The sequence below is a fragment of the Epargyreus clarus genome, unplaced genomic scaffold (assembly GCF_041222505.1).
Source record: "Epargyreus clarus isolate Ecla_fem2 unplaced genomic scaffold, WU_Ecla_fem_2.2 ptg000007l, whole genome shotgun sequence".
Classification (NCBI taxonomy): domain Eukaryota; kingdom Metazoa; phylum Arthropoda; class Insecta; order Lepidoptera; family Hesperiidae; genus Epargyreus; species Epargyreus clarus.
The window spans coordinates 26,986,934-27,013,081 of NW_027332215.1; the positions used below are offsets into that span (position 1 = coordinate 26,986,934).

At 34.6% G+C, this 26,148-nt stretch overlaps 1 protein-coding gene across 1 annotated transcript in view; it reads left to right on the top strand.

Moving 5' to 3' along the window:
* pins (G-protein-signaling modulator pins) overlaps positions 1-22,486 on the top strand; it is a 56,490-nt gene extending 34,004 nt beyond the window's left edge. The window contains exons 6-10 of the mRNA XM_073075336.1: positions 8,507-8,686; positions 9,523-9,746; positions 19,730-19,925; positions 20,032-20,265; positions 20,852-22,486. Of these exons, the coding sequence (XP_072931437.1) occupies positions 8,507-8,686; positions 9,523-9,746; positions 19,730-19,925; positions 20,032-20,265; positions 20,852-20,878 (861 nt within the window). The 3' untranslated portion in view covers positions 20,879-22,486. The remainder of the gene's footprint in view (positions 1-8,506; positions 8,687-9,522; positions 9,747-19,729; positions 19,926-20,031; positions 20,266-20,851) is intronic.
* Positions 22,487-26,148: the final 3,662 nt, after the last annotated feature.

Here is a 26,148-nt window from a genome sequence, read left to right on the forward strand (position 1 = left end):
CCGCGGGCGAAACCGCGGGACACAGCTAGTATTAAATAAATGAAAGATAACAAAACACTGATCGGCATCCATCTGCTATGCCACCTACCTCTGTCAATTGGACTTACACCACTTTCATAATCGATGATTATGCAATTTCATTTACCGACCGATTTTAAGTTGTACAAAACATGGGATTTTTTGAGATTTAAACACGGACTAGTTATATATAAAAAAATTACATTAAATTAAGCATAAATTACGTGATAGCTCATTTTTCTCAAAATGGACTTACACCACTTTCAAAATAAACGGTCCATATGTTGATATCTACCTATTTTTTTGTCTTTATTATTGATTATCATTATTATATAAAATTCGGATTTCTTCTTACGGTGCTTTCCTTTACCATATTAGTTAATTTAAAACAATAATTACCTCCTTAAACGCACATCTCATCTTCAAAAAATAACAGATGCGTACCTAAGATTCGACATTTCAGAAATACATTCAAAAATACATACAGCAAATATTCTTACTTCAGTGTTTGTACATTAAATTGTGAAGGTGGCAATTAACTCATAATCATAAAAGAAATATAATTTAAATAATTTTCAAAAGTGTGAATAATTAAACATTAAAAACATTAGTTGGCGTTTTTATGTCTTGACATTATCAATCGTCGTTCCCATTTTATGACACAAATCGAAATCAATACCAAGTTAATAATTGTAAAATAAAATGTCTATATCTTTAATGCAGACATGAAATGTCAATGACATCCAGAATGAATAGAGGCAATTTGCTTTGCGACCGAAGTTATAAGGTCGCGGCGAAACAGCCCACAACTATCTCCCATAATAAATGCATAGGTAAGTTACAATCAATGTGATCAAATAGCTATTATACCAGTCATTACTGGTTATTATGTAAAATAACTAATTTGTCTAGACAATGTGATAAATTAATTACTTTATCCGGCTGTTATATGTATATATATAATAGCAGGTTAAAATTAGTCAAAGTAATAAATATGTTTTTTTAAAAGCCCGAAGTACGGTAAAGCTTAAGATTAACTGAAATTATTAATAATTAATACTGTTGTATCTACGTCAACTTGCTCGTTGTATAATTGACTGATATAAAAAATGAAATATTTAGTACATCGGGTTTAAATTATTTTTAAATATTTAGTTATTATTTTATTAACCAGTAATAAAAGCTTGTTTTTAAAAAGATTTCTTATGATTCATTTTTAACTTTTTAGTATTGTGTTTTCGATTATGTAGCCTGCTTCATCATCAGACCCTGATTACCATCTAGCACCAAGGAACTCGTTAAGACGATCAATACGAGCCTAAACTCGATGGGGTTGAGTCGTTTAATTACCGAGTCCCTATAGCCATCTTTGACCTGCATCATCAGACCCTGGTTACCATCTAGCACCAAAGTACTCATTAAAACGAATCATACGAACCCAAACTCGATGAGGCGTTATCGCTTAATTACCGAGTTTCCATGGCCATTTTCCAGCTCCATCATCAGACCCTGGTTAACATCTAGCACCAAAGTTCTCGTTAAGACAAATCATACAAGCCCAAATTCGATGGGGTTGGGTCACTTAACTTGTTCCTATGGCCATCTTCGAGCTGCATCATCAAACCCTGTTTACTAGGAGCAAAGTATTAGTTGAAATAAAATCCGTCTCCCTTTCATATACCTATATTGGGTTGGTTGAACAAAAATATGTAACACCTAATACCTGATCCGTCATTATGTACTGGCGGCAATCTTGGATTTGAGCTTTTTTTATAATGCGCTGTATTCTACAAGTTAAGCCCTTTCATTTGATGCCCATATTGCGTGGTTTGTCTTGAAATATGTACGCCGCCATTTTGTTACGGCGGCCACATTGGATTGACAACATAACTAAATTTATATTATTGCATTAACGCATCACACGTAATTAAGATACATACCAAATTTCAGCTCAATCGGACATTGGGAAGTCGGTGAAATTTAGCTCAAGATTTCATTACAAACACCGGGACAGGTGAAACGCAATAAAAGCTTGTAAAAATAAAAATCTCTTGAAGATAAATAGGGGTCGCCATACATGGAACTGTTATTTTTGGCGTCTTCAGCTTTATGTATTGAACCATGTTACAATGATAATCATAACAAATACTTGGTCAATTATTGTATTTAATAAAATTTAATCGAGCTGTCATTGTTGTGGTACACTCAAAATAGTTATTGTTCTGAGGTTTAATGTATATAATTCTTACGGCAGGTGTCATTGGATGTGAATAGATGATAATAATCACTATGAAATGTAAATTGTTTTAAATCACAAAATAGACGTGCTATTATTATTTTAAGATATCCCGTTCCTTCTCAATTTTTTTCGCATCTAATTTTAACCATAATTATATGAATAATAAAATAATGCTAATAAAGGCATTAATCTTATTATTCGTAATCGTTTACTGGACATATAAAATAAAAGATTATTATTTAACGATATATAGTAGTATTCAATATGTAGAGAGAAATAGAACTGGGTCTATTAAATATTTAAAACTAAATCTGTCTACGAATATAATCGGGTCAGAGTGCACTTCACGCAGCAGTGTGTCTGTGACAGCGGCCGCGCTGGACGGATGAGGATTACGGTTATTCAATTTCGGCGGTGCGCACACTGCGCCGAGCCTGCCATTAACCTGTTTCGCCCGCTCATATCACATTATAGTTTTAAATCCGTTTCAGTACCCTTACAATGAGTTTTTACGTTTTTACAAAAATTACAGTTTTTATATTTGTTTACGTATTTGCCCATACATTTCCAATCAGCGCCCCTAGCACACTGAATCAGAACTGATTGGAAATGTATGGGAAATACGTAAACAAATACCTACTAAAACAATCATTTTTGTAAAGCCGTAAAAATATTTTTTTTTATAATACAGAAGTAGTAGACGAGCATGCAGTCCACCTGATGGTAAGTGGCTACTGCCACCCATGGACATCTGTAATCAACCCCAGATAGGATTAGATATTCCTACCTGATGTCGGCCACAGATGCGCCGCTATCCCTGAGGACTAAGCTGGAACGCCTCGGAAAAGTACTTATACTTACCACACCCTTCAAAACGGAACACAGCAGTGCCTAACACTACTGTTATTAGGCAGAAATAGGTGTGGCGGTACTGCCACCGGAGACGAACCACAAAAGGTTCTACCACCTACAAATTCAGGGTACCATATTAAGGGTACTGTTTTTTTGGGTCTATGAATAAAATAATCAACGCTGAGAGACATCTATCTGTCAGCGTTGATATAATTGATTTATTTAATGTTATTGTCCTGAATACAGCTGAATAATTAATGTGCTTAGTATGAACACGTTAAATTATTATTGGTTTATAATATAGTGCGAAACATACTTAAATTGTATAGGTAATCAAAATATATTTTTGTCGATCTTGTTAAACAATATAAAAAGATAAACATACAAAAACAACACTTACCTAATCATAATCGATTGATTGACTTAATTAGATTAGTTGAATGCAAAAATCATAGAACGTTTGAATTTTGAAAAGTAGAAGAACCAGTAGAGTTTAACCGGGACAGTGCCGATATAACAGCTTTTACAACCGTGAAGCTGTTCTTGCATTTCGGTAGTAGGGTGTGGATATCGGCGGACCTACGTTTGAGGCTTATCTGATCTTAGTCCACACGAGTGGCAACGCATCTGTGATCGGCTTCAGGTAGAACCCGACCTCCATATGAAGCTGAATGCAAATGTATGCCTGAGCGATAGTGCCCACCTACCATGTTGCGTCGCATGCTAGTTTCTGTTGTTTAGTACATATTGGTTAGTTAATGTTGGTTTAGTACATATTTCTGAAGTCGTACGCGAAAAGTTTTAACTAATGAATGGCAGAGATTTAACTGCCAATTCATTATGAAAAAATATGTATTTTATTAAAATTGAGGCTTTTCCTTTAATTTGTCACATAACATTACTTCCCAGAATTTGATACTTATAAGCGACACTATCAGATAGTGCAATAATATAGAGGGTGTATTTTTTTTTTTCAAAATGAACTCGTTCGATTCCCGGCTAAAGAAAAAAATATTTTAAAAAACCAATAATGTAGTTTTAGTTTTTATCAAAATCGGCCTCGTGACTCCTTTCAGCATTTTTCGCTAATCCTTATAGTTTCGGATTTGGCCCTTAAGGCCTATTTGAAAAATTCACCCTGTATATTGACATATTAATTGTTATTATTATAAGTATTGACATTGTGATTCATTTATTGACATTGTGATTCATTTATTGACATTATTGACGTTATTTGTCATTAAATGTACCAAACTAAAGCAAAAAAATTAAATATATAAATTGTTCTCATGAAGTTTGCACGCTTCCCTGAAGCTAAGTGTGAGAAAAATTGTAATATTCCTACCAACCCAGATTGTACCACATTTAAAAGCAATTAAATGAATATAAATATGAATGAATATGAATATGACCATTCGTAGTATATATTATGCATGGTTAAACGATTCTTGATAAAAAGTATACGCCGACAGTGGTCCGCGCGAGGCCAGGCCGTCTGGCGTGGTATTTGTTTAGGCGGCTTCGACACACAGTGGTTCCCCATACCTAGGGGCGCATAGCAGTTGCGCTACGCCGGACTTACTATCAAACGCTTCTTTGACTTATGTTTAAGCGAGCGCTGGAAAACATATATTATTCACACAAAATTGTTTATTTTTTCAGTATTCAATTTACATTTGTCTCTTTTTAAAATGATATTTTTAAATAGGGAATTTTTATTCGTTACGATGGTTATTTACTTACTTGAAAATATTAAAAACTTACTACACCAAAAAATTATAAAGTATTTCTTACAAAAGATGCTGAATTAAGAGATATTTTCATACTTTGTTTAATCCGCCGCCCGCCCTCGCGTGCTTCCCCATGCACTACGGTTTTGATTTGCTCTCATTGTTTACCAGTTTTTACTCATAGGGCATTAGTGTTCTTGATGTAAAAAGTAATCCTATATTATATAAAGTCCTCGAAACTCCAATCTAATTTGTAACTTTGGTTTAAGCGTATTTAAAATATAGCCTATACCCTATACCAGTGTTTTTCAACCTTTTTGTATACATGACCCCTTTACAGGATAAAAAATTCTCACGACCCCCTTATGACATAGAAGAGACAGAAATTTAGTAATTTAAATTTGTATGTTTACCTATCTACAATGGAAAGAAATAGTCTCTGCCTATGATTCTTACAAGATAATAAATCCGAATATGCTAATGATTTATCTAACCCTGTTTGGTACTTAAAGTTAGCATTTCTGGCAGATCTTTTTAGCCATCTTAATAAATTAAACAAGAGCCTCCAAAGGAAAGAAGAAAATATTTTAACAGTTAAACATAAAGTGAAAGCATTTCATTTCAATTAAAACTTCGTATTTTGTCATCTTCTCTGTAAAAAAAATAGTTAAGTATTTTCCGTATGTCCAGAAGACTGTTGATGATTATGCAAAAACCAATCACCTGTAGTAAGGGCTCACATTCCTTCTATGATACAGAGCTTACATCATTTGCATGAGAAATTATTAACATACTTTACAGACTTGAACTCTGAAGCTGACAATGGATGTACGTGGATTTTGGCCCCTTTCTTTGATAAGGCATTATAATTGGCAGATCTCACTACAAATCTGAAGAAAAAAAGTGTGTGTGTGTCAGCTACGACGCACGATTGGAGTTTACTCCTTACGAATGATAATTATGATATATATCGAATAGAAAAAAGGGTAGGTAAATGAACGCATCTGCTAAAATGATAAGAGAAACAAACATATATCTGTAATTATTCGGATTATTTATATTACTTCAATAATGCGTATTACATAAAGTATGTTACAAAATAATATAAAATAGCGCCATCTAGTGGCAAGTTTTATAAATTGTAAGTTTGCAAGTTTATCAATCTATGTATTTTGGTTCCAAATATTATAATGGTAACTTAATATAATTGTTTATATTAAAGTAAATTTTAATATAATATAATTATTTATATTTAAAACAATGTTAAACGTTTTATAACTTAAAACTTAATAATTATAATTTCTTTGCCATCTATAAAATATCCTTGTTGCAATTTACGGATGAAATTTATATGAGACTCAATAAACATGTTATTATATGTAATTTGGATTGTTTCTGAATGTTTTATAATTCTAGAATTCATTTAAAACGTATTGCTAATTTTATATAACTTATTTTGAACATAATTCATTAGCAATAATTCTGTAATAAATATTAAATAATACTGTTTTGATTTTGCCCGTTTATCGTTGATAGATGGTGCTGATCAATAATGCATCCATTTTTATAAGTTAAATTAATATATCAGTAACTTACAAAAGCCTCTTTATGTTAAAAACTTATTTTGCTAATATTATATCTTATTCAATTGCTTACTGATTTTATATGTTACTCTTCTTTAAAAACATTCATAAAAGATTGTTAATCGTATTATGGCGCCAATGTTCATATTTTTCACAGTGTTTATAAATGATCAAACCTATAACTTAATTTATGCAAAAATGTAAACAAATTAGTTAATGACGTTTGAATGTTTTATATATTGCTAATTATTTTTATTGTAATAATTACTTTCATATGGGATTTGAACTTACTGTATTTTAAATTAATAAAAGCACTCTTGATTCATATTTTGGTTACCGTTACGCCTCAACTTTTCGTGTTACACTTGATTTTACTCCTCATAAAATTTCCGTACCGGGCCTTATAACTCAAATCGTTTCTTAAGGAGTAAACTCCAAAAACTTGTAGAGTTAGCAACTGATGGCGTGCTTAAAATAGAATATCGTTCGAAAAGTGTTGATGTGTCTTGGATGAAAAGAAAAGAAGAATATCCAGAGCCGGCAAAGGAAGCTTTAAATTTATTAATACCATTTGCCACTTCATACTTGTACGAACTAACGTTCTCCTTAATTGTGGAAATTAAAACTAAAAAGAGAAATTAACTACTACTAAAAAATCATTTAATCATTAACATTTCTAACAAAGCACCACGCTTTCACAATTAAAGAAAAACAAGCACATCCTTTTCACTGATATTGTATTTTTATTGTATTTTTATTGTACCTTGTAATTTTTCTTTTGCCGTCTATCATCCGAGTAAGGTATCGCGACCCCCCTAGTGAGGCTTCGCGACCCCCCTGGGGGCCGCGACCCACACGTTGAAAAACACTGCCCTATACCTACATATACCTACATTTTTGTCTATATATGTTATAGTTAGTGATTAATAAACAATAATTAATATCATCCATTTTAGGAATAGGATCGTTTATTTATATAGTATATTACAAATGTTTTTCTACACCAGTATGTAAGTGTACAAAGTAACGAACAAACGCTTTTTAATTGAAATGTATAAGCTTGATACACGTGGCGACGCATACATGAATGCATACTGAAAGCACACGGCAAGGAAGATACCTGGAAAGTAAATATCAATATGCGAACATACCGATCGCAATGGGGTTTCATATGAAACCCCAATTACATTCGCTTCCACGGGCTTGTAATTTAACCAGTTCCATTCGCGTGTTTCGCAATAAAATGTATCCATGGTTTTTATATTATTTGTCTCTTTCCCGGATTTCAACGATGATTTAGTATCCATACTTTTATATTTAAATTAAAAATAGATAATATTTGTTGTTGTTTGTTTGGTAATCAAGTTCGAAAGACTTACGCCTGTTATTAATAAACAATGTATTGAATTTTTGCCCATCAAAGTTTGAAATTTGTCAATTTCTATTAGGCAAATATAAAATTGAAATGACCGTACTTGAGTGAATTTAGATTGTACTTAAGAGTTTTTTGTTCGATATCACTGTGATTTAAATTCAAGACGGAAGAAAAATTGCACTTTAGAACCAAAAGGGAGTGAAGATTGTACGTTTTACGTAAAAAAGTATACCAAAAAAGAATATGTAAGAATATGATAAAGAAGAAAAAATTATAAAAGTAATTTTGGTATTTTATAGGTATAAATATATATCGAATATTACATTGACTAATTGATTTCAGTACTGCCGCCCATGGACATCTGTAATGAACCCCAGATAAGATTAGAATTCTATCCGAAGTTAAAAAAAAGGATTACTTTTATACCATAATTATAAAAACGTCTTGTTTGATATTGTAAAAAAAAATTGTGCACCAAACTGACCGCGCACGCACCCACGCATACATTTTAATGTAATATATAAATAATCTTTAGCACTGGAATCATAGTGAAATCAAAACACCGCCTAATGATTACTTGTTAAATATTTATAGTTAAAACGTTGTTTTTGCGTATATTTAATCTTACTTAATATTTATGTATGGGTATGGGAATATTTTTGAGATGCTTATTGTATTTATATATTTAACTTTATATTGTCTGTGACAGCTTGGAGATGTGCTCGGCATGGCGACGGCGCAGATGAACATCGGCGACCTCTGCAAGGTGCTGGGGCTCCCCATGGACACGGAGCCTTCGCCTCCCGCGGAGCCGACGCCCGCGCCCCGCACCCCCTTCAACGCGCTTCGCGTCAGAAGACAAAGCATGGAACAATTGTCATTAATACAGGTGCGTCCATGTACAATATATTTTACTAGAAACACACTTGTAAAGGTCGAATAATCACAAATATTACTATGGCTTATCGAATCGCGTTCCTCCCAAATTTGACAGAAGTTTTTTATTAGAGACTTACCGTAAAATAGTTAAGAGAACCCTGCCCAAGAAATTCATTATATAAAATACCACGTAGTGTGCAATTATGAAATTACTCGTTGTATGAACTGTCTTATATGTGCACAAATAAAGAACAAATTAATTTCAGCTCCATTTTATTAGAACGTGACGCACTATGACAACAAAAAAGTCATTTTGCGGCACACTATAACTCTTCATTTGATACGATCTTTTAACATAATGTGTAATGTGTAAAGCTTATATCACAAGTAGTTGCATATTGGTCTGGAAAAGCGGCTAGACGCGCTATTAGCCGCGTCTGCGGTTAACTCTGCCCAAGAGGGGTTAGTCATATTTAAATACAATAATTCGGTTTTTGACTTAAAATATTTTCAACTCTGCTTTTTTTTAGTATTTATTTGTCATTTAACGGAGTTTAAAGATTTTAAAACTTAATTGATGCCTTTAATTTATACATAATCTGCAAGACTGGCATGTGTACTACATCCGAGTGTTGTGGAATAATCTTTTAAAGTCGTAACACGACGTAATTTTACAAGGACTAGGATCTAGCAAGGACCCTTCCTGCTAAAGTAAAGAGTTCTCAATTAATGTCAGTTTAAAAATATTGTTATAAGTACAAACTTATAGGTATATTCCCATTTCGGGCAGATTAAAAATCTCTACTGTCAATGGAGTTGTTAATGAGCAGAAAGTACGTATCGCAGATAACACCGGACGCGAAGAAGCGGGAGGGCGAGCGGGAGGAGAAGCGGGAGATGGTCCGCGGCGAGTCCGAGGACGCGGAGAACCCGGTGGAGACGTTCATGGAGCTGCTGGCGCGCTGCCAGGCGGGCCGCATGGACGAGCAGCGCGCCGCGCTCGACCGCGACGACAAGGAGAACCGCCCGCGCAAGCTGCAGCGCTCCGCCAGCTCCGGCAATAAGAACAGGTCGGTCGCGCTCGCATTACTCTTGTGTAGTTCGCGAACGAACTACACTCGCGTGCAAGCGAATCACGTAGAATCACTCACTTCCTAGCGCGCACTCGGAAGTCGCTGCATTTGAAAACGCAGATGTATTTTTATTACAAAATTACTTTTTCTTAAAGCTTACAAACCTAGCTTTCGAATGATATCATTATCATAAAACTCAGTACAATACTTTTTTTAAAAATTGATGCCAAATTGAGGTGTCGGAAATTGTGTTCGTTGTGATACCCACTATTCGCGGACTGTAATTCCCTATAAAAGGGTATTGTGTTGTCATAAAGTTATCAGTCGCTTATCAGACGTTGACCTGCACACATCTCCACTACCTGCGCTCATTATTTCGACAACATCATGGATACAAAACCGGAAGAGACCGCTCAAGTTGTTGCGTTGTTGCAACAGGACCTTAGCCAGCGTGCAGTAGCTCGACAGCTTCGTTTGTCACAATCTGCTGTATCTGTATGTAAAGTTTACAGAAAGACTTTCAAGAGACTAGCGGCTGTTTTCGGAGAACAATATCCAGAAGTAATGTTGCACATCCGCCGTTGATGATCGATTCATTGTATCGACGTCACTTTAAAATTGCCATTTGAACAGCGTTGATGTGGAACAGGAGCTCCGACAAGGACGCGGGGTAGCTGTCAGTGAGTGAACAGTAAGAAGACACCTGAGAGAAGCCAACCTCTTTCCAAAATGAGCTGCCAGAGGCCCCAAATTGGCCACAAGACACCGGCAAGCTCGACTTCAAATTGCTCGGTAGCGTCTCGTTTGGAGCATCGACCAATGGCGCTCAGTCCTGTTCACTGACGAATGCAGAATGTGTTTGCATGACAGTGACAGGATAGATCGTAGATTTGAAGATTGTAGATAGTAGATTTGAAGGTGGTAGAACCCTTTGTGGTTCGACTCCGGCGGCACCACCGCCACACCTATTTCTACCTAATAACAGCAGTGTTAGGCGCTGCTGTGTTCCGGTTTGAAGGGTGTGGTAAGGGAGACAGACTTTTGCGAGGCGTTCCAGCTTAGTCCTCAGGGGTAGCGGCGCATCTGTGGCCGACCTCAGGTAGGAATATCTAAATCCTATCTGCGGTTGATTACAGATGTCCATGGGCGGCAGTAGCTACTTACCATCAGGTGGACTGCATGCACGTCTGCTACTCTTATATTATAAAAAAAAAGATCGGATCTACAGGCGTCTAGGAGAATCGTTTGCGCAGTGCTGTTTCAATGAAACAGTTTCCTACGGGGGCGGCTCTTGTATGATGTGGTCCGGGATTTCTTTTGACGGAAAAACGTAACTCGTTTTCGTGCCTGCACGAGACCGAAGAAGAGGACTGACGGCTGACCTAAACATCACAGATGTTCTCTCGGATCATGTCGTTCTGTATGCCGGATTCATTGGGGATAACTTTTATGTTAATGCATGATAATGCCCAGTGTCACACTGCACGTGTCACTAGGGAATTCCTCAATAAAGTCGGTATGCCGACGGTGGACTGACCTGCGCTCAGCCCAGACATGAATCCGATTCATCCGATATCGTTTGAGGGATATATTGAAACGAAACGTTGGGGCCAGAAATCCGGCTCTTTCCTCAAGCCAGTATAAAAAGATGGTCTATTCGATGGCAAATCAAATGCGATCAGCCATTAGGGTAAAGGGAGGTAACACCCGATATTAATTACACCAAATCAACAATTTTGAAATGTACGTAATGTCCTTTATTTCACTTCAATCATATCAATCCCTATGGTAAAATTTCCTTTTATCCTGTTCTTTAGCTAAGATTGTTTAAAAAAATAACTACCGTACAGTTTTCCATGATAAAGGTTTTTAATTTTAAGCTTTAAGAATAAATAATTGTAACAAAAATACATCTGCATTTTCAATGCAGCGGCTCTGAATGCGCACTTGGAGAGTAAGTCGATTCGTTTGCACGCGAGTGTAGATCGGAAGAGCGACGAAGACGAACTACGCGAATTAGATCCCCAATTTTCCGCTCCATAGTTTGTTAGCTCCTAACTAGTGAAAAATGGCGGTAACCGAACTAATGTCGTCATATTTTATAAGAATCAATAGGTATATCCTGATTTTAGCGCTCAAACATTTTAATTAATGCATTCCTTAATCTTGTCACATAATCGTCTCAAAAAAGGCAGATTTTCGCTCTTTTAGTTCATCTGTTCTTCAGTTCCCAAATCCCAACAAGACAAAATTAAATTTTTGTTAAGCTGTTCCGGCCACCTTACTAGTAATTTTATATGTTTGTGATATTGATAACATAACATTAAAGAGGTAATCAGATAATATATGTCAACAATACGCAACATAACACTAGAAAAAGCTTTTAGTGTTCATGCGCTTAATCCCGTTTGCCTCCCGCGCACCATCTCTACTGTCACGATCGCAACAGCATTATTGGTCATTTGATTATTTCATCACGCGTATCTAACTCGTATTGTCTGCATTTGTATTGTTATGATATTCGCCAGTCATGCACTCCACCTGAAGGTAATTACACAATGGAAATAATAACCGACATGTGCAGTCGGATTTGATGTCATACAGCATCAATGGATTAGTTGGGCGTGCGGATATTCATATACTCTAAATCCTCAGCAGAACGGGGGGTTCAATAGTACAGCCCTGCGTTGAAGATTATTTTACCTCCAGTTAGCAATATACCTCAATGCTCTGTCTCTTTAGGTCTCTTAAGGTAAGCAAATAATAAAATAGTGTCTCGAAACTTGCAGATCTAGATGTAAATTTTTTTATCGTCTGAATGTGTGATGACAAGTTTAATTTTGCCTTAATCGGCTTTTGACTTCATCATTAGACAATTTTCCCTTTTAAAATATATGTTCTACACATGTCAAGGCTGCATCGTCGGTGTTCTTATATAATACTAGCTGACCCGGCAAACGTTGTGTTGCCATATAAATAAAAAAATGTTAAGGGTGAACAATCCTTATCATCTTATGAAAAATAGATAGTAGCCGATTCTCAGACTTACTGAATATACATACATAAAAAAATGGTGAAAATCGGTAAAGCCATTTTGGAGGAGTACGGTAAGAAATTTGCTGTAAAATAATATAAAACGAATATAAGTAACTTTTATTAAAGATAAAATTTTAAGTAATTAACCAAAAATATTTATTGTAACAAATTTAAGATAAAACAACGTAAAAGTTTATTTTTTTTGCTTTGTTCTTAACTAAATATTTCTAATAAGGAAACATGTTTAATGAAAACAATTGAAAAAATTCGTCAGAAATAAATGACGCAGATCGTATACAAAAAAATAATTTTGAATGGTTAGGATGGTTATTAAACAACACACGTGTAAATTTGATAAGAAAATTTATAAGAAATACACTCACTACGATTCCCACTCAATTCGGAAAATGTATAGTTTTTTATACACACTTCAAAACTCTTTTATCACTCTAAACCTCTTGATTTAATATTTGATTCAGCACGTGTTCGAAAATAACTCAATGATAACAAAATATTTTTTTCAATTCGATCGCAGCGCCAACTGTCGGGAAAAACTATCATTAAAATAGATTATTATTTAACATTTGAAACTGCAATGGTAGCGAACTCTGTCGAATCCAGTGTAAAACATTCCAAAATCAACAACTACTTACAAATTAAAAATTAATTAAAAAAACCTTTTCCCACGGACTAAATTGTGAATCTAAACCATTCCCAAGTCCCCTTGAACACAACAAATTTCATCAAAATCAGTCCAGTCGTTTAGAAGGAGTTCAGTGACATACACACGCACATACATATAGCTATAGCTACAAAGTGCGGTCTCATATTCAACCTTCACAGCACCGTCACACACACACCTTCAAAACAACCGAGGCTCGCCGCTTAGGTCGATTCGCAGATACACTTTATTCGATACTTTAATTTATCACCAGGATTGGGCTTTAGGAATCAGTAACTGATGAAATATATTAAATTATTCATCCAGTACTAATATGAAAATTCTGCAAGAGTTTAATTATATTTTACAGGCGTCTTTGTTCCCACCGGTAACAAATGATTTATAAATTATAAATTAAATTATAAATTCCTATCGAATGTTTCGGTATATGGATTTTCTGTATATGGACTTGACTGCAATTACTGTGTCCAGGGGAAGTTTTGTTAAAGTGGTGTTCGAGCTATGTTCCCGGGTAAAACTTAAAACATAATTTAATGAAAATTTTAGATTTGTCTTTGACAAGTGCTTGATCGTCCTCGTTATTATTTGAACCTAAACGTGTCCCTGTAATTACACGTTTATCGCATTCTCGCGGCTGGGTGCCTGAAGACATAATTGGACAGCAAAATTGACACTTATAGTCCTACCTTCTTTAATAAAAACTTTTGGAAAAGTCCTGCTGCACGATTCCCATGTCCATCTTGTATTGAAAATACATTTTTTATGACATTTCAAAACGAAAAATAGATGATTGGTACGCATCGTATCGTTTCTTTTTTATACTTTTTTAATTTTTTTTTTTTAGCATACCATACGCTAGCTAATAAGCATTTTTATATTGATTTTTTTAAATTGTCTCAACATTCTTCTCAAGCTCTATAAAAGAATCATATTTTAATAGTGCCAAGTTGCACGAATTTGTGAACAGTCTATATTTTTTTATTTAATTTTCGTAGTGATAAAAAAGACTTTGAGCGTTAGACATTGCACTGCAAGAAGGATGCAAAAAGAGCTCTCCTTCAATGCCGACGATGTATTGGTGACTCCTTAGGTGTTGCAAATGTCCATTGATAGCGACGGTGACTGTTTTCCACCAGGTACCCCGTCTGCCTTATCGTTAGGTATACATATAAATAAAAGACCTAGGATGAAATTATGTGACAACCATGTTGACAGTGTTAATGTGTAAGGTAATGTAATGTATAATGGTGTTAATCGTTTATTAACTGTTTATGCGACTAAGAGGCACGATAAGTTATAGGCTCAGTTATAAAATTCTTGTCTACGATTCAGTCTTCGTCATTATTAATTTGTAAGTGGCATTCGTTAAATTCATTCATTCATTTAACTAATCACACGATTCTGTATACTTTCAATTTGATGTTGTCGCTATATTTATATTGTAACTACAAGTAGTTTCAGGGCACGTGTAACTTATACAATATCAGGTAGTTTCTTCGGTGAACAATGGCGATATCTTGATGGCCAATGACAGATCGTCTTTATTTTATCACATGTTCACCGCACTCGAGGTAATCTCGTAAAAATAAGCAGAGTTAGATCGCATCAGCTCATTGTGTCGTCGCGCCTTCCATACTCTCAGCGCTGCTATCAGCGAATGACAAGTAATCATGTTTTATATCAAATACTTTAAAAAATAATTTTAGTCTAATATTTATTATACAAAAATTAAGTTATTTGCTTTCTCTAAAATTGTTGTTTAGTTTGTTCACGTTGACCTACATGAATACTTTACATTTAATATTAATGCCTAACATTAATAAAAAGCTATAGTTGGACTGTCGGAAATGATTATTACGTTATTAGATATTTAAATAATTTAAAACAATGTAATCAATTTATTATTTATATTTTCCAGCTCGTTAAAGTGTTTGAATTGAATGACGCACGAATATTAAAACGTTATATATCGATTTTGTAATCGTTAAATTATTATTCGACGCAAGTTCTTCGGTGCCTGGTGCATAATTGTAATATGGACACGATAAAGGAAGAGTCAAGGTAGTATTTCTCTATTTTATTAGATATTATCAGGCTGGCCGCTGGTAGAATGCATTCCTGACAGGTCGTGTCCGACAGAGCTATGTAAAATTGGAGTGAAAGAGTTGAAAGGTTACGTCGATTGATGATTTTTGTGTCATAGTTTCGATGGCGGGTATATCGACATCAACGATATCTGTCATTATAAGATGAAATAATAAGGATGTTGCTTGTAATATTTTAAAGATGAATTAAATAAACAATAATAAAGGATGATATTTAAATATGTGGTTTTACAAAATTTTGAATGATTATTCAGAATTGATAATATAATCGATAATATTTTGTTATACGTGTACACGAAGATAGTTAAGAATATTCAACAGTAAAGCAAATTTCTTTATTTTATTGTTGCATATATTTTTCAGTACACATTTTCGAACATTTACAATTACATGCACAGTTGTACAATTGTACGTACTGTTCTAGAAATGCTCGTGGGATTTCCACGACTAAAAGTAAATAATAAGTAACACATATATAAATATCAATTATATCAAAATGTAATATTTTGATATAATTTTCGTTTTTTTTAATCCTATTGATATAAGTTTTGTTCTAAGAATGAGTAACTACCTACTTGTTGACGTCGTAGAAAGCAAATGATATAACATACTAATAAACATACATTGTGATGTTTAAATTACTGTTAAATCAGGTGATATCAGCTGGTAATACTACGGCGCGTACGATCTATTTATTATATATTTATATATTACTAGCTGACCCGGCAAACGTTGTGTTGCCATATAAATAAAAAAATGTTAAGGGTGAACAACCCTTATCACTTAAGGATATGAAAAATAGATAGTAGCCGATTCTCAGACCAGAACACTGTCACACGAGAATTTTATACCCATATAAGATACAGCGGAAGAGATTTTTTGTTTGTGTGCACTAATCTCTGGTACTGGTTCGATTTGAATAAATGTTTTTAAATATGTTGGATAATTTATTCACTACTAAATATTGATTAAACTGAAAAAGGACGGCGTAAGTAAATAGTAACAGTTATGTAGACATTTTATTAATACATGGCAATTTTGTATATCATAAAAAGTTCTACAGAAAAACCCGCGACAGCATAATTATGTCTATCTTTTATGTGTTACCCTCAATTACTATTTGAATTTGTTTTTTTTATATCTTAAGCTGATGTTGACAGGTAATAAATATCAAATATTAGTCCTTATGTATATAAATTATGTCAAAAAATTAATTTGCTTTTTTATAGTAATATGTAATATGGATGTAAAGTTTAGAAGATAATTAATGATATTATAAATATTAAACTTTGGTTTTTATAATCTCTAAAAGGATGTATGCGCTAATAGTTTTTTATTAGGGTTATACCTAACCAAAGGGTAAAAAGAGAACCCTATTAGAGTACCCTATAGAGGGCTCTATCTCTTGAACCGTAATAGATAGACACATAGATTCATTTTTTTATAGAAAAAGTATAACAGTGGGCGTTATAACAACAAATACTAAAAATAAAAGGAAGTTGAATATAAAAGGGGGTCTCTATCCTTAACCTTATAATACACAAACCTATATGATACATTCAATGCTAAAACAATGTTTTGATTACACTTACTAAATTATAAAGACAATGCAAAATTACCGGTAGAATCTCTTTTTAGAAAGTTGGTAAAAAAACCTAAGTTAACATTATTTTAACTGCAACATAAGGGCTAGGGCAGGAAACCTGTTTGAAATAGTACCTGCACAAAATCCCGCTTATTTAAATTGAAATCTTCCATATACTTACTAGTAAGTAAATGTCGACGGTCGGGGTTGACGGGTTGAAAATCAAATTTCTTCATCTTATATCTCTGCTTAGGACCCTTATTATAAAATAATTTAAATCTGGTGGTTTTTTATGGCATGGTGGTAACAAAACATATATGTTTAATATAGTAAAATCTTCCTTGTAAAAATGCTTTCAATTAACGAAGATGCTATTCCGTCCAAATTGAATCCGAAATTTTTGGGGCATTCGTAGGCATAGTCTATAGGTATATACATTGCATACATCCAATACAGAACCTCTTGTTCTGAAGTTAGTTTAAAATGTAAAAAAAAATGATTTTATTTTTTTGTGACAAATAGGGATTTGCATAAAAAACATGCTAATAAAATATTTATAAAGAGCTTAGTTAGAGATAATTGGGGTGTAAGCGGAGGCGTGATGCGGCCGCCCTCGCGTCCTCGCGCCCTCGCGCCGTCCGCACTCGCCGCCCGCCCGCCGTCGGTTACACTCGCGACTCGTGTTCTTTGCCCTAAGTACAGTTACGCGCCAGGCTGGGGAACTTTCCGTGTATGTACACTAACTTTATTTCTATATACTATAATATTGAACTGCATTCCAAAATTTTAATTATTGTAGTATTTTTTCCTATATAATTAATAGCGTAACAAAATAAAATAATTTTGAAATTTCTTAGTAATGAAATAATAATATGTAAATTATTATTAGCTTAAGGTCAAAGTTGTGTTACTTTAAAAATATAAAGAAACTATTTTTGTAATTATAAAACATACCTAATCCGTAACAATATATTGAAATGAGATAATATTTACATACAATATACACGGAGCAAAAAATAACAAAGTATTTCTATGGCCTAATGCGCTTTTTTTTTACATAAGTTTTGTAAAGTTCGTAAAAGTTTTACGAGCCCTTCATATCGTGGCGAGCATATCGAGCCGCCCGCTTGCGTTACTCGTTGCGAATATTTCGTGTCGTTGTTGTGTGCAGTGGGAAGTTACTTTATTTTACGATTCATGTAAATCTAAACTCAAACTAATATTTTAATTTCACTTGGATTTTGATTTAAATTAAACAATACATATTAAAACAGTTATGTGTACGTATCATAAAGTAAATATTACTTTTAAAAGGATAAATGTCGTTATATTTCATGAATGTCAGAAGTACGATAAAACTTTATATATAAATTTGTATGTTATGAAATTTAAAATTAAATGAACAAAGAAAAATTTCCTAGTCCCACATCAACAAAGAAAATATAGTTTGGTTTTGTTCATAAAATATGTTCAATCACGTTGTTTTGAATATTTCACAATTCCGAGTATTCAGATAAATTAGTGAATCGAGAATTTAGTACAATAAGTACTTAACTATGCGCCCTACACCGGCTTCAGTGAACCCGCTCAAGCCCGATGGTTTGAAAGCCACCTAAATTCAGGATAACTAATCTGTTTCCAGCATCAATAACCTACTATCACTTAACCAGGTATTTTGTCTCAGCGGCAAGAGATGCTCCTTAATGTACCCTTTTTATATTTTAAACAAATATCCTTTCCAAACTTCTTGATCGAAGTAGTAGTCGGTAGCAATCTGAATTTGGGCTAAATAAAACCACATCTTTTACCGTTTATGTAATCTGCTATACATTTTATTACTATACACCTTTATACAACGTTTGTTAAATGTCCACTTTAAACTTTTATATAAACTGTATGAAATGAGGAGGAATGACTAAACTGTCGCTTCTCTGAGCTTAGTTCAACACCTACCCATCCCTGTAGGCGGCGGCGCGGTTACTTAGCGGTGCCAAGGGGCGTGTCGGTCGGCGCTTTGCACTATGCGCCGAATTTATAATCGGACCTTAAAGGGCTTGTTTTTTATACTGAATAGTTCAAATTTCAACGGATCGTTGTTGGTAGCTTATAATACACTAAAGGCTTAAAATATGTAATATAATATCTTAATTTAATTTATATTTAATAATAACTTCAGCTAAGTTCGAAAGCAGTTCGGGAACCATGTCCGATGTAGTGAACACAGGGTCCCGCAGCAGCTCACCGGAACTCGCGGAATTATTAGAGTACGTCATTGTGTATTTGCTGTGTGTAGACCTATTTTTTGGGGCTATAGTATGACAGCACGGTTGTTTAGTTTTAGATTGTAGTAATATAGAGTGATAAAATATTTTTTAGATTAATAGAACATTTATGTGTGCATTACAATTTTTAATTTTGCTTTGATCGCTGGTATCAACTCAGTACAAAATCGCTTTTCTCCTTTGTTAGCCGATAAAGTTTATAGACGATGATGCAGCCTTGCAAATTGTGTTAGTCCGCAAAGGAAAAAAGTGAATTCCGACTATATAAAAAGTTATTTTTTTTTGTTTAGCGGACACGAGGGTATGCTCGAAATGATCAATTTGATCTCGGACCTGCAATCGGACCGCATGAACAGCCAGCGCGCGGAGCTGCGTCCGCTGCAGCCCGAGGACGCGCGCGGAGCCTCGCTGCCGGGTCAGAATGCCTCTGCAACCATCAGAGTCAAACCCGAAGAGGATTTCCTCGAGATCATTGCTAGAGTTCAGGTAACTGGACTTTATGCTTTCTGTACCTCTCTTTCCTACGCTGACGATGAATGGATGAAAAGAGGGTGGTCGTTCCCTTAATAATTTGGTCGGTGTAAACGTGCAGGGCTCCCGGCTGGAGGATCAGCGCACCGAGCTGCCGCGCCCGCAGCCCGCGGCCGCGGCCCGCGCGCCCTCCGCCGCCGCCCCGGCCCCCGCCCCCGCCCCCGCCGCGGCCCCCGCTCCGGCCCCGGCCCCCGCCCCGGCCCCCGCCGCCCGCCGCGACGACGCCGACGACGACGCTTTCTTCGCACAGCTGATGCGCGCCCAGAGCTCCCGTCTGGAGGACCAGCGCGCCACCGTGTGTACTACTATAAATCTCTGATCGCTCATTTATATTAAGTACATACTGAATTTACATGATTTGGGCCCACTCGCACGCAGGGCACTGCCGCGCCCTGCTCGCTTAGTTTTATTATTTCTTTTATATTCCAACTTAACCTTACCAATTCTATAGAATTTTATGCAGACTTGGTATTGGTTAGGTTAGGTTGAAACATTAAAGATAATAGAAAACTAAGCGAGCAGAACGCAGCAGCTTCCTGCGAGCGGGTGGGTCCGATTCACGATAATTCGGACCTAAACTACATGATTCATAGTTACTCTAACACAACAACATTCATCATTAATAATTTCAGTTAATCTTAAGATTTATAGTAGTTCAGGCTTTTACAATAACATATTTATTACTTCGACTAACTTTAATCTGTTATTATATATAACAGCCAGATGAAGTGATTAATTTATCACATTGCCTGGACAAATTGGTCATTATACAAAATAACCAGTCATTATATATAATAACTATTTGATCACTTTGAGTGTAACACATACATATTATAAAGGAAATTCTCTAAAATACCTTAAAAATACTTATATTTTTTCAGATCGGCGGTGCTCCCAAGAAAAATTAAAAATTCCTTCGTTCCTGTGCCTCGCTCTTCGTTCTGCCGTACACGTGTTCTTTTTGTTTTGGCATTGATTATAAATTTATATTTTGATTCAATTGGTATTACACAAGGCTTTAGGAAAATTATATATTTGACTAAACTTAATTAATACATTCGGTCAGAATCAGTAGAAGCAGGTTCAAATTGAGTTTCCCACGTAGTCGATAGAATACGCGCCATTTGGAACTAACGGAACAGTTGACTCTCTGCCCTAGCAACATATATATTGTTTACCTTTTAAAATCTAAAATTATTTGCAGTATAACTGAGATAGTTAGTGTCCAATTCAATTAACTAATTGCACGCGTTAAACACATAATAATATAGGGCGGTTATACTAGAAGCCGCTAAGCTGCGCTCGCCACGATATGAATTATCTCTAAAAAGATCTCCTACGCTACTCTATTGACTCATAATATCTCGTGGAATATTCGTCTCGAAAGTACAGTGTAGTGATGCCGCATTAAAAATCACTTCAGAATAGGATATTAATGAGAGATTTAGTTATATTTTATATAGTAACATAATGTATACTGTACTAATATTTATTTAAGCGGATCGTTTTTAAACTATTTTATTTTATTTTCGCATAATAAAATTGTAGTTTTAAGTTACAAAGGACCCACGGGCTAAGTTTAAAAAAATATAACGTATTTAAAAATATTTTGTGAGTTTGTAACCGTACCTATTTACGCAATTTTGCACAAATATGTTGTTATTTTTTCTTGTAGATATCAAAAAGATTGCATAATAAAGTCAGGGATAAAAATAACATTAACATTGTATGGAATAAGCACACTTATGGAATTCTATAATGGAATTGAGAAATTGTGATCAAAGGAAGTAGGTGAATGTAACAATAATGTATGTAAGTGCAGTGATAGGAATGAATAACTGTATAAATTAAAAAAAAAAAAACAAGAAAAGCTGAAGTGTTAGGCTTTATCCGACGTCAATAAAGGGCGCGCCGTGGCTGCCTTCCTGCCGGCTGCCTGAAGCACCCAAATCTGTCGAAAAAATAATTAATAGTTGCACTCAATGACCCCAAAAATAATTTTAACTTGTAAATTTGTACATAAGCATTGTTGTTGGCAATTGAAGTTACAAAGTGTTTTTAATCTTGCATTTCTATATTTTTTCTAATTACATTATTGATAACATATAAAAGGAAATGATAACATCTCAGTGCGACTTTTTAATGTTACCGATTTCATACTTGGCCTACCACAATGGTGTTTATGTAAGTCTAAATTACATAATGTTAAGTAAGTATCAAATAATGACGTAGCCATAATTTAATTTTAATATTAGCATCAAACATTCAATGTGTAAGGTTTAAACGTGTGCTGCATTTTAGTTTTATTTCTCGCTTGATTTACAATTTACTGCTGAAGAATCTCATACGCATACAATTCTCATACATACTATTTAAACTTGTATCTAAAGAACGAGAAGAAGATTGCGGCGCAATTCAAATATTTTAGCTGTTATAGTCACATTGTTTCAATTAACATTCTCACTATTGCTGAATTTGTTTGCCTTATGATGAAATAAAGTCATGATTAGAACGATGGTCACAGTTTTATTTTTCATTTAAATAAAAAACAATAAAGAATTTATTAATTACTTTTAAAATCTTAAACAGTCCTGTAACCTTTAGTAGGAAATTAAAATTCGTGCTAACACCTTCATGACATCACATTCTGAAAGCAAAAATGTATAGTTACGAGTAGATAGAATAACCATACTTTTTGTCACAAAGAAAGACCTACAAACAGCCAGTATGTTATATTCTTCGAAAACTCTTTATTTCACAATCAACATAAATCGTTTCGTATTATACTATATATATTTGTATTATACACGAGACTTACGTACGTTGTGTTAGACTACTTAAATCCGTTCAGGATTACGGCAATAGGTTAGGTAATAATGTATGATTCCATGTATAGTCGTGGTTATTATTACGGAGTATTGTTTTACATTAAACATAATATAATGGTGTTAAATGAAAAAATGAGTGATTTTAGATATGTATCTTAAGTATTCGTTACAATCAATAGGTCGCGTTAACATTTTATTTTACCAAATGACATTGAGATTGATAACGCCATCTGAATTGTAACACGTATTCATAACAAAGAATGAACATGAAATTAAAATCGACTTTGATTATAGTTATCGTTTAGCGCGTCCCATTGATTTTGATAAACTCATGATTAATAAAATTAATTGAATGTGCACTCGGATTATTAGTCTGTTACATAGATTAGTAAAGATTACTCACTCGTAACAAGGAAATGTACCCACGTTTGAGAATTGAAATAGTTGCGTAAAAAAGTTTTGCCACGTCTCCGTGCTAAAATGTCCCTAAAATATTTGAAATTGTTATTATAAATTATTTAATTATCATGTAAATTACGCAGTATTAGTTATGTGGCGACCTACCGCTACTCGTCAAGAGATGGCGCCACGAGTATTCTGAATCACGCTATCGAAGTTTTCTAAACATCTGGTATATATACAAGTTCCGAACTGAGACTGTTGGAGCACGGCTGCTCCCCGGGCATGATCACCTATCCCGGCGGGAGATCTCCCTGTGCCAAAGTGGTGACCCCAGACAAAGAACACGTCCCTTCTGACCCTCATCGATGGTGGCAACCTCACTCCCTGGATGGACTGCAACCTCCTCAGCATCCGTTCAGCAGTTCATCAGGTGCATCGCAGTACATCGTGAAGACACTTCCTGTGCCTGATCCAGCTGCTCTCCGCGACTGCCCGGACGGCTCGAGTAGCCCAGTTCGCCGTCTCTCTTCACTTCAACCTCGAGGCCTCGGTTCGTCCTTACATCTCGACTCACCGCAGACTTACGAGGGCGTTCCGAGGTACTTGTAAGCTGAACGAAGACTTCGCGGAATTCTGAAGAAATCAACGGGTATCGACCTCCGATCTGAGCAGATGGCGCCACGAGTATTCTGAATCACGCTATCGAAGTTTTCTAAACATCTGGTATATATACAAGTTCCGAACTGAGACTGTCGGAACGCGGCCGCTCCCCGGGCATGATCACCTAGCCCGGCGGGAGATCTACCTTTGCCAAAGTTATTTATTCGTAAAATTTTTTGGCGGCTTCATTCAATTTCAAGGCGGCGAAGTATCTTTACTAATCTATGGTCTGTTACATAATTTTAATTTAAGGTATATTTAATATATTTAGGAATTCTCTAATTGTACTGTCATATTACTTACTGTGTTTTGATTGTTACAGCCAACTACTAAGCCAAATTATACTCTATATATAAATTAATGGTCAGTTTTATTTAAATATCCCTTCTCTTAATCTGTAATCTACCTAAGGGGAAAACTGTAATGACTATCTTAGATTTAGAAACTTTATTTGCTGATTATATTTATATGGTCATATAATAATTATTAATTATTTACACAGTAAAACATTCTAATTTTATTAAATTAACTAAAAATGTTAACTTATTATTTACGGAAATGGAAAATTTTGTTAGCAATCATTTCTTCTGGAAGCCGCCTCCCGCGACCCGCACGAAACGTTTGATGGACTATTAGAATAATGTTCATCATAACGCCGAGATTACCCTCATTCTCATGTTAAGTTTAAATCTCGCAGAATAGACGCGATGTGCTTTTCATTTGACATAGGAAATTTTCTTAATTGTTAAATAGTTATATACCTTGCTAGACATTTTATCAATGTAATTGTGTTGTATTTATAGGAATTGAATTGTGTTAAACGGTAACGTCATTGTTTTCAACAAGTTCCACTACTTGACAACAGAGGGCGCTATCATGTGAAGCAGCATACAGCCACAGCATGTGAAACAAGTGATACGTATATATAAAGTTTTGCACCCACATTCCTCACTAAGTTCGAAAACTAATTTTAGAGACGGGTTAGAATATTTATGCTATCGAATATTTACATAAACTTCGAATATTATGGAAAACAATAGCTACAACATAAATTATTTATAATAATTATATAACATCAGTCTATCAATCTTTATAATGTCATCTATACTATAATATTATAAAGAGGTTAAGGTTATAACTTAGATTGTTTGTTTGTAAGGCATAGATTAGTATTGTAAGGGCTAATCTTCTAAAATACTAAACCGATCATGAAAATTCTTTCACAATCGGAAAGCTACATTACTCAGGAGTGCCATATTTTATTATGATTGAACAAAAAGCTTAGAGAAAAATAATGGCATATGTATATGAAGTCAGGGGAAATTAGGAAAGATGCGTAGCTTTACCAGCGTGCGCTGACTTAACGGTTCGGTATAGAATATAGATGAACATTATGTTTATCAAAAACGTTCACTATTAGCACAGTATAAGGATATATATCCTTATACTGTGCTATTAGTTCGCACAATATAATTGCATCACAATGCTCAACGAAGTGGGTACGGGTCGCGGCTAGTTGTTTAATAAAATAGATATATATATAAGCAGTACATTTTTGTTACCTTAAAGAGTTCAAGCTTTTTAAAGCAACTATAATGTACCATCTTCTATTTAATATAAGTGATTTTCTTTCAGAAATATTTAAATGGTTATAATAAAAAAGGGAAACATAAACTAAACATCACGGAGGACAAATTGATCATCGGAACGTAATCCCAAATGACAGTTTTGACAGCTCAGCTGACAATTGTTTGTGCCTTTTGCACGACGATATAATATTTTCCTACATATCATAATTGTTATAAAACTTTTTTTTTAATATTTATAGAATGTTATGTTTTTTACCCTTATAAGATATATTTTTAAAGTGACGTGTTTATAATTTATTAGTGTTGAGAAATTAGAGGTGGGTATCTGAGCGAGCAGCGATCTACTATTTCTTGAAGTTTCCATGCTTTTTCAAGCGGGATGGATGGTTCTCCGCGTCGGTCCAGTACGTCGAAGTGTGCCCAGTAAGTAAAGTTACAATTCATTTACATTTGTTATTTATAAATCGTCCCAAAAGTATCCACCACACGCGGCTCAAACTTTTAAAGTACTTGTACAAAGTTTTTATTCATTTGTAACTTTGTGATAACTTTTTAGCTGTGTTCTTTCACTTTGTATATACTTTATTAGCTTTGTATTAGACGAAAACTTTACTTTTACGAATACTTTAACTTTGTTGTGCGATATAAAACTTTGTTTTGAACTATGTGCAAAGTGAATTTAGGATTATACGAAGTTAA